This window comes from Pollicipes pollicipes, unplaced genomic scaffold (genome assembly GCF_011947565.3).
Source record: "Pollicipes pollicipes isolate AB1234 unplaced genomic scaffold, Ppol_2.1 Scaffold_4740;HRSCAF=5597_pilon_pilon_pilon, whole genome shotgun sequence".
NCBI classification, from domain to species: domain Eukaryota; kingdom Metazoa; phylum Arthropoda; class Thecostraca; order Pollicipedomorpha; family Pollicipedidae; genus Pollicipes; species Pollicipes pollicipes.
In genome coordinates, this window is record NW_023596545.1 from 39,467,963 (window position 1) to 39,478,080 (window position 10,118).

Below are 10,118 nucleotides of genomic sequence, written 5' to 3' on the forward strand. Positions count from 1 at the left end.
TAGTCCTTTGATCCGGCGGTGCTGGCAAGAGTCTCGGAGGAGGGATGTTAGTCCCATGGTCCGGTAGTGCCAGTAAGAGTCTCAGCGGATGGATGCCAGTCGCATGATCCTGCAGTGCTGGTAATAGTCGCAGAGGAGGGATGCTAGTCTCATGATCCGGCGGCGCTAGGTAAGAGTCTCAGGGGAGGGGTGCTGGTCCAATGATACAGCGGCGCTGGTAAGAGTCTCGGAGTGGGGCGCTTCGTTCGGCATAGCTGACGTGGAGACTTTCGTTGGCAGCTGGCCACACAGGGTCAACTTTCCAAGAGTTGCCGAGTGTGCTGAGTTGTCTTGCAAGGCTTTCCGCATACCCATCTGGCACAGTGCTCACTGATTTGCCCCCACTCGTAAGTGATAAAACCACCTGGACTACCAATAATCGTTTTAAAAGCCAAACGACTGAAAAGTATAAAGGTCTGATATAGACATCGCCGTTGTGGTTTGACTTGTGACTTCAGCAAGTGTAAGTTCACAAGATGAGGCGTACCTAGCCCCCTCTGCTGGGGGATTGTTGAACAATGTGGTCTGTCCTACCCATTGGTATGGCTGGCCTCTGATGCCCGATTGTGTACAGCTACGCGTATGTCCGGCGTGAGGCCACGATAAGATGCCGGTGACGTTGATAGGTGCCTTGTGGGGAGCACATCGGCTCTCAACGTCATCACCATCGCAATACTAATAGCCATGCCAAAAGAGTGTCGTTATACAAACCACAAACAAACGAGAGTTAGCGGTGGGCGGCCATTGGGTGTGGCCCGAATACATTTCTCATGGGATGCTTTGCTTGTTCATACACTAGCGGATCGACCGCTATCTATCGATGATAAACATGCACGCCGATTCAGCGCGGACTGATGTGCGCACGGCGGCCATCGAGCACGCCAACTCTCCGGTCCTCCGTCTTCATCATCGTCGCCTCGTCACGGCCGGTGCCGGTGGTGTCCCTCCCCCGGGCGGGGGGGGGGGGGGGCGGGGGCGGACGCCGCAGCCTGAGCGTCGCGCCACCGCCACCGGGGCGACCCTGATTACTTTGGCAGCGACCGGCCGTGTCTGCCGAGCGGCCGCCTCCGCCTGGCGGCCAGCGCTCCGCCCCCCACCTGTGATTCAGACGCCGAGCACCGCTCAGCGGCGGCCCTGCTGACAGAACGGCACAGCTCGGCCGCCGCCCTGCCCACAGAATGGCACAGCTCGGCCGCCGCCCTGCTGACAGAACGGCACAGCTCGGCCGCCGCCCTGCTCACAGAATGGCAACAGCTCGGCCGCCGCCCTGCTCACAGAATGGCACAGCTCGGCCGCCGCCCTACTCACAGAACGGCACAGCTCGGCCGCCGCCCCGCTCACAGAATGGCACAGCTCGGCGGCGGCCCTGCCCACAGAGCGGCACAGCTCGGCTGCCGCCCCATTCACAGAACGGCACGCTCGGCGGCGGCCCTGTCACGGAACGGCACAGCTCGGCTGCTCACAGAACGGCACAGCCCGGCTGCTCACAGAGCGGCGCAGCTCGGCACCGCTGAAGCGGCTGGCCGTTGTTCCACTAAAGCGAGGCGCGCTCATACAGCCTGGCTCGTTATGTCTAGGCGACATTTGTTTTCAGCATCGTCGACGGTATGGACCTGGTGCACTCCCATCCACAGATTCCTGCGCGCGGTGTCCAATTTCGGCGAATTCTGGTCCCGACATTCCCTTGCAGTTTATTGGCAACATGGCCGCCATCTCGTGGCAGTGAATCTCGGAATGACATTCAGAAGGTCCCACTTTTTGTCGGTGCTGCCAAGCTAACCCGCCTGGCAGTGGGCCAAGAGTGAGTCTTGATTGGTGTCCCATGCAGTCTTTGTGTGAAAGCCTCTGAGCAAACAGAGGACCCGCCCATGAACAGCAGAGCCCAGACAAAGGATCAACATCTGGCCAGCGCCCCACCCGGAGACACGGACAGGAGGAAGGGGGGCGCACGCCCCCCCCCCCCCTATAACCGCTTCTTTCTCTTTCAGTACTGTAGATGGCTCATGGCAGAATGTTAAAAAGCAACGTGATTAGTTCTCACTGAGCGCTGCCTCCTCCCCCACCCTTTAACAAAGTCCTGGCTTCGTCTGTGGTTTCACCAACCTACACAGCGTCCAGCGCCCTAACAACACGGCCTATGCTGCACGGTACAGCCCGTGTTATAAACCACACGGGTTATACAGTGGAATGCTGAACATAAAGTGTTCCGCGCTGCAAGCACTGACATAAGTATGTCAAGTGCTGGCAGGACCGCGGATGAGTTACCAGCATGAGTAGAGTGGTGTGGAGGACCCATCTGCCTGCTGTTTCTCGCCAGCCGGAAATGTGTCAGCCCGCGACGTACTTTGAGGAATTACTGTTGTACGCTGCCTGACACATATGCAAGTTATGGGCTGAATTAATCGGCTCTTGACCAGTACTCCGACCAGGAAATTTAAATCTGAATTGTGGCGAAGATACTGGAGAAATAACCGGAGACAAGTTTTCAAATTCAGGGTTTGGCTCTAAATAATTTTAGCTAGTTGTTAATGACCGTGCAAATAAGATTGTTGCGCGATGCTCGTACAATCACCTTAAGCTTTGCAATAAGCATATCTGGTTGGTTTACTTTGCATTACCAACACCGGCACGTCCGGTATTCTGATAATGGCCAAATGATCTGTCGTGGTGCAAAAAATCAACAGAGAGAAAGATACGCAAAACTTTGCCTTTAGTCGAGAATGACACCTGATACATCTATAGGTTTCAAACTATCCGTACACACAACCAATTGACCGAGATGAAAGCTGTTTCCATGCAGAACGCGTACAAAGGTAGTTGCAAGGTCTCAACATCTCTCCAATGCGTCTGAAAATATCCCTCACGTCAAGCATTCGACTGATGGCCGGCAAAATAAGCAAACGCCGCGCGCTCGCCCACCAGCTCGCACGTCATCACAGGGCGGCGTGCGTAACAGCGATCAGCTGTTCTCGGCCGGCGATCAGCTGACGAGCGCAGCGCTTTGGACGGCTGTCGCGTCACGATGGCAGCGCCCGCCCGCGAGCCCCGTGTCGTAACGACACTCCGTCACGGAGGTGACACGCCGCGCTTGACGCCGCGGCATGAGGCTGACCGCCCTCACCTGTCCGATCCCGTGCTCTCCTGGCGGCGGCACTTGGCCTGCTTGGCCTCCTTCTTGGCGTCGGCCTTGTCGCGCCTGAGGAAGCTGAACATGGTGCTGTCCGTGCCGCGCCGGCGGGACACTGAGCCGCCGGCCGGTCCGACCCGGCCCGCCCGGCTCGGCCGGCGGCTCAGCTGGCGGCAGTGGCGGCGGCCAAAACCGCTCAGTCCTGCCGGCTGGGCCACGGCGCCGGCCGCCGCCCAGCAGGCTTAGACACCAGCAGACACAAACAAAAGCAGGCGCGCAGACACCTGCAAAATACGCGGGAATAGCTGGCTACTCAGACACCGGCGGACAACTGACAAACAGACACCAGCCGGCACAGACGACGGTCAACATGTGCGGACACCGCGGAAGGCCGTCAGAACAGTAGCAGACACGCACGCCTCAGACATATGCAGACAATGACAGACACAAAGAAGGCAGCAGCCGCCTGATGGCGGACACACCGCGGCGGGCGTACAAGGGCACCGCCAAACTTACGGACACTGGCAGACACGCACGTGGCAACAGGCATGCAGACACCGACCAACAGCGTGTCCGAAGGCTGACAGGCATAGGCAGGGAATGGCCGAATACCGACCAACGCTGAGGCAAGCAGGTGCGCGGACCCTGGCTAACAATCACAGTGACGGATGCCATGAGGCCGGGTGGTGAAGCCATCTATGCAACGCTTCACAGCGACCAGCTGACGGAGGCAGTGGCTGACTGAGCCTTCACCTGGCAGATAAGTCGGCCGACAGACGCAACAACCGACGTTAACACTAGCTGGCAGACATTAGCTGACGGAGACGCCGACTGGCCGGGACACCAGCTGACGAAAGCTTCGGCTGACGGTGAGTGACACTGACAGAGACGCTGCTTAACGCATGCATCGATATATATATATATATATATATATATATATATATATATATATATATATATATATTCATGAAAAGTGTGGCCATTTCCTTTATAAGCACAGCATTCCAAAACTGTTCTTATTGGGTTATTTTGCACTCGGAGCTAAGGATGGTGAGACACGTTCTCGTTTTGAAGTTGCGTTCGAAAAACCGGGGGGGGGGGGGGGAAGGGGGAGCCAACTTGCCCTGGCCGGAAGCGGGTTGGCGTGCGCACGGCTGGCCAGCTGAATACCTTCGCTCGGGTTTGAATCAAGCTGACTACTTCTAAGATCTAAAAAAATAATGAAACTAGAGACACCAAATGCAGAGTGGGCTGGCACACATGGGATCTTACTTGTGCCAAAATTTGAGCTTTCTAGGTCAGTGTAGGTCTAGGTAAAATAAGGTCAAGAAGTGTCAAAGTGAAGATTGGCGTCCAAGTGCTCTCAGACCTTTTTATGAAACCGCCTTGAACCTAAATGCCCGTTCTTAGAAAGAAGTCACTGGTTTTCATTTTAGGGCAGTGACCTTTTTTGAACTTAAGAAGGTCAGGCTGGCTAAAGTACTACGAAAATTTTTCTAGTTTGACGTTGGAATATGCGTCAAGGATTACTGTAGGTGATACGTTCCTGCAAACAAAAGGTTGACCTGAGTCATTTTGGGTCGGTGAACTGCTCTGATCCTTAAGAGATCCATGGAACATGCCTGTTCATGTGCGGTCCCTGTTATGAATCAATTAGCAATGAGCACCAGATACTACCCCATACCGCAAAGTTCCCAGGACAAAAAGCAAGCTGAGATAGACCTCGGTCTGAACTTCAGTCCTAGCCCTAGGTTAATGAAAGCTGTAATTATATGATCAATTATTGTATTGCATAAAAACTATTTCGGAGATGTACGGCTTCGTCTAACACTCCGTTGTCTTATCAGACTCAACTATTCCCTCGAACCTGGCGACCACGGCCATGCTTTGACCTCTCACAGGTCAGCGACTTTACAAGGTACATCTAATGTTCATTCCAAAAGATCTGCTATTCAACTGCCTACAGCTATGCGAAGTTTGGCGTGGCTACGGCACGCCTTTGTTCAGAAATAGATCTGGAAAACTTTCGAGAGGGGAGACAAATTATGCCCCACCCGAGCGCTTATATATATATATATATATATATATATATAATATATATATATATATATATATATATATATATATATATATATGTACATATATAGGGGAAAACGTGGCAAAGTGAGGCACCCTAGTAAAACGGGCACCCCGTGATTTCGGCCGTTAGAGGCGGCGCCATCAGAAATCAATGGTTTAAACTAAAGGCTTTCTGACAGGGACGGAATGACGTGCATTGGGCCTTTCTGTTGCGGCCATCGTTGGAGGAGGACGTGGGTTTTCACTTTCCATTTTTTTGTTATTATTTTTATGGTCATTTGAACGTTGTTTATTCTAGGAGTATAATGAATTAAGTTAAATGAATTAATATGTAATTAATTCAAAGTTGCTGCGCTTTGATCGTGTATGCATGCAGATTCCTTGTGAGCAATTGTGAATTTTTCGGGCCAGTTTTCGTTGCGTGTCGAATCATGTTGTGTTGTTGGCGCCCGTGGAGCAGAATGGTTGGGGCAAAATGGGCACTCGGGGGAAAATAGGACACAAAAAAGTCCCGTTTTGCCCCGCCTGAAATATGACTATCGCAAGAAAACTTGGCTTTAATAGGCCATGACACAATGTTTCAATGGTAGTAGCTGGCACATAAGTAGAGCCCGAAGCAAGTGAATCGATCCTGTTTCAGTTCTATGATAAACAGTGGTTGATACTACTGCGTCAAACTGGGAATGTGCGGCCTTGCGATTTGACGTTTGTAATTTGTTAAAGGTGCGCACCGTGATAGCTCTATATTCATCGTTCCTTTTAGGCCTAAATTATGTTTTTAACAAAGCTTATTGTGAACATAAGGATTGCAAGTTCTTACCTGTGATGACTTGATTCAGTATCACGCATTTGCCCATTTCTTTGATAACCTCTATAACTTACTTGTTAGTCAGCGAACAAGCAACGACTTCCGACAGACCCGTTATGAAAGAAGTATCCTAAGAAGTAACTTAGGCTATGGAAAAGGTGAAAAGATAATACATTTTTGGTCATAATCACATAAAACTCACAGTACATTCGTACTTTTCCGTACATCTAAAGGGTGTATTTCTTTGCATGCACAGGCATTGGCGTAGTACTTACGCGTAGGTATTCTGTCTGACAGAACTGTCGTAAAAAATTAATTTAAGCTTTTTTTTCTGCTTATGGTAAGACGCAGAATATTGTAGTAAGTTGTAATGTTTATTTATCATGTTGTGGCCCAGAAACGCTGCTAACTCCAATAAAGTGGGAAAAAGCCTACATTCCCTTTAAACATAAACGATTCAATGCTTTTGTTTTTAAATTATTAAAGAGTTCAAACGGTTTCTTGTTCCTTAAACACAAGGACTGACTTGTTGTATAGTAGTATTACATAGAAGGTGTTTTTATCATATCGCCCTTAATATTAAACGTAACCAATTTAACACAAGAAACGAAATGCCCTATTACCAATATATATATATATATATATATATATATATATATATATATATATATATATATATATATATATAGTTATAGTTATAGTTATAGTTATAATTATAGGCATGCAGTTGGGTATTTTGCTTTATAATTGTACTTAACTTTTCATATTAGTTAAACGTTTTCCCATTTTATAAAAGGAATGCAGGCACACTGACGGGGTCCAGGGTGGGTTGGGAAGGGGGAGGCTTAAGGGGCAAATGACCCTCCAAATCCTTTCAAAGTTCACGCTGATGTTCTTTTTTTACAGAGAAACTTCTTCGCCAGACGGAGAATGGTTCGAAATTACAAAAGAAAAACCGATCGGCAATCCTGGAAGCAGGATACGATGGCAAAGGCCATCAAAACAGTCAATGTGGGAAAATGTCTACCAAAGAAGCGGCACGCCGCTTTCTGGTCCCGAAGTCGACTCTCGACAGACGGTCGAAAAAGGCACAGGCAATGTCAATAACAGAGGCCACAGAGAAAGTCCTGAGTCGACACAAACCTGTTTTAACGGAAGCTCAGGGGCGAGATTTGGTACAGCACATAATGGAGCTCCAAAACCGGATGTTCGGAATATCGCTGAGTGACCTCAAGAAGCTCGCATATGAGCTCTCAGACAGAAACAAAATCACTCACTCATTCAACACGGTGACGAAGATGGCAGGGGAGGCATGGATACGGTTGCTTCCGCAAAAGGAACCCCACGGTCTCACTAAGGACACCAGAGGCTCAAGCGTTGCTCGCGCCGCGGCGTTCAACTCAGTCAATGTCAATGCGTTCTTCGACATCCTTGAGTCGCAGATGGATTCTGCCCAGTTCGGTCCCACACGCATCTACAACATGGATGAAACGGGATTCAACTCGGTCGCAACAAAACAAGATAAGATGCTGGCGAGGAAAGGGTGCAAGCAGGCCGGCCAACTGACATCTGCGGAACGAGGCGCGCTGGTTACCTGGGTGATGTGTATCAACGCTGCAGGGAGCTACATACCTCCAGATGTGATATTCCCAAGAAAGAGGGCCAACCAGCAGTTGGAGAAGGGTCTTCCCCTAGGTAGCTGGTGCTGTACCATGAGTCTGGTTGGATGCAGAAGGGGCTGTCGTGAAATGGCCTGACCATTTCATACAGCGCGCGAAGCCCTCGAAACAGGATCCAGCCCTTCTCATACTGGATGGACATGCCAGCCATATCAAGAGCCTCGCAGCCATCCTGCTGTGTGGTGAAGGAAGCAGGTGTGTGATGCTCACCATTCCTCCGCACACCTCACACCGCCTTCAACCACTGGACCGGACATTCATGCTTCCCGTCAGCACCTTCTTCTTCCAAGGTCAGAGAACGTGGCTCCGAAACAAAGTTGGTAAAGTCATCACACTGTATGAGACGAGGGAGCTGATCGGGTCAGCCTACGTGCAGGCGGCAACAGTGAAGAGGGCGTTGAAGGGCCTCGAAGTCACGGGGATCTTTCCCACAAACCGCCATGTGTTTGGCGAAGAAGACTTCGCAGCGGCAGGAACAACGAACATCCCTCTCACCGGCACCGCATAAGCACCAGTGGATCTCAACTCAGCAGCAGCTCCTCTGCCCATGCCTGGGCCCTCTGACGTCGATGTCTCGGTGAGCGCGAACGCTCGGGAGTCCTCGGAAACTGTCGCCGGAGACGCAACGCAGGCTAGAATCTCGGGGCAGGGAAGCTCGACTAATGCCGAAACTCCGGCAAAGCTACTCACCGCTGGGGCCCTGCCAAAGGATTTCTCAAGCTCTAGCGATGACGCAGATGAGGTTCTAGAAGTGTCATGCTAGCTGGACCGAGCCATGCTTCCTAATGCGTAACACACCCGTAAGGTCCTATGTGTCTCCCCGCGAAATCCTCCTGTACCAAAAGTGCACTCAGGGAGGAGAGAGGTAAAGGACGAAAGAAAGGTAAAACATGTGTTTTGACTGGCACACCATACAAGGAGGAACTCGAAAAGAGACTCGAAGGAAAAGAAGGAAGACAGAGAGGAAAGAAAAATGACGACAGAAGTCAGTCTACAGGAAGGAAAGGAAGAGTGTAGAAACTCGGAAACCGCAGCGCAAACAAAAGAAGCGTGCGCCGCGAAAGCTTACCTTTGAGGGGTCCTTGGACGAAGAAGACGTAGCTTGTCTGTACTGCGGGTCTTACTTCTCCATGTCCAAATCAAGCGAGTCTTGGTCGCGATGTGCTCTCCGCGATAAATGGGTGCACGATGCCTGTGCAGGGATTGATGAAGAAGACGAGTGCGTGTTCGTGTGCGAACGGTGCAGGGATAACTAGGCAGGCTGATGTCTTGTCCAGTTTCGCCATTGGTCGTACCTGCTAACGGGTCCACTAGGCTGTGCTCTTTTCGTGTCTTGCGTTCACAGTGACTAAGAAGTGGATTGATGAGAAGAACAAGTGAGCGTGAGCGCACTTGCTCGATGACTTGTGTATTTGAGACTCGATCGTTGTCGTCTCATTGTGTAACCGCCGGGCTGTGTTCCTCTAGTTATGTGTCTAAGCCATGCAGCAATGGCTTCGCTTAATGCCAATGTAGTACACATTGCTAGCCATTATAACTTTTATTCGTGGGATCATACTAAGGAAACGAGTATGGAGTGGGATGGCTCGAACAAAATATGACAGCCCAAACTTAAGAAATATAGCTATTGGATGTCCAGATAAATACCTACTACCTAGCAATGCATTTATTGACGCGTTTTCATTAAAGAATGATAACTTTGAACAGTCACTTCGCTTATTCAATCTCATCACTTGTCCGTTTTGCCCCGAATACTCTTCGTTTTGCCTCAGGCCAGGGGCAAAATGAAGAAAAAACATTGCCTGATATTTAGAAGGATCACACTTTAACATGAAGAGATGTCAAACCAGCGCTTTTCTAAGAGATAGACAATTGATCAGCCTTTAATATCCACCGGCTAAAGACTTTCTGGACAGACTTATGGACTCGCCATATTAAAAAACCGTTAGGGTGTCCGTCTTGCCCCGCTTTCCCCTACATACATACATGGATATATAGATTCAAGATAAATATGTCATAGACATGTAGCTTAAGATGCTTGAACTCTAAGAACATATGCTGAGGGGGTTGTAAGCAGGCATGCAGAAAAACCAAGGCTGCATAAAAAGTCAAAACATAACCTTTAATACTACAGAAACCTAGTGTTTGCCCCCAAATATCTCGTTTATTTCATATGATAGGAAAATATACCGCTATTTACGGCATGAAGCAGTTGTGTCCAGTGCGGTTTGAGGAAGATGATTGGTAAACCAGGTAAATCGGCATGCAAGTTAAAGGTAGAACAAGTAAACGAAACATAACTTGAATTCCCCAAAATGAGGGGGAGGTTGTTAACACTGCTAGCCCTCCACTTTGAACGGCGTTGGTATGGTCTCCTTGCCCCCCC

The 10,118-nt window shown here is 50.0% G+C and overlaps 1 protein-coding gene across 1 annotated transcript in view; it reads left to right on the forward strand.

Moving 5' to 3' along the window:
• Window positions 1-7,037: 7,037 nt before the first annotated feature.
• LOC119098360 (inositol hexakisphosphate and diphosphoinositol-pentakisphosphate kinase-like) overlaps window positions 7,038-10,118 on the forward strand; it is an 8,850-nt gene continuing 5,769 nt past the window's right edge. The window contains exon 1 of the mRNA XM_037221281.1: window positions 7,038-7,064. Coding sequence (XP_037077176.1) covers window positions 7,038-7,064 — 27 coding nt within the window. The remainder of the gene's footprint in view (window positions 7,065-10,118) is intronic.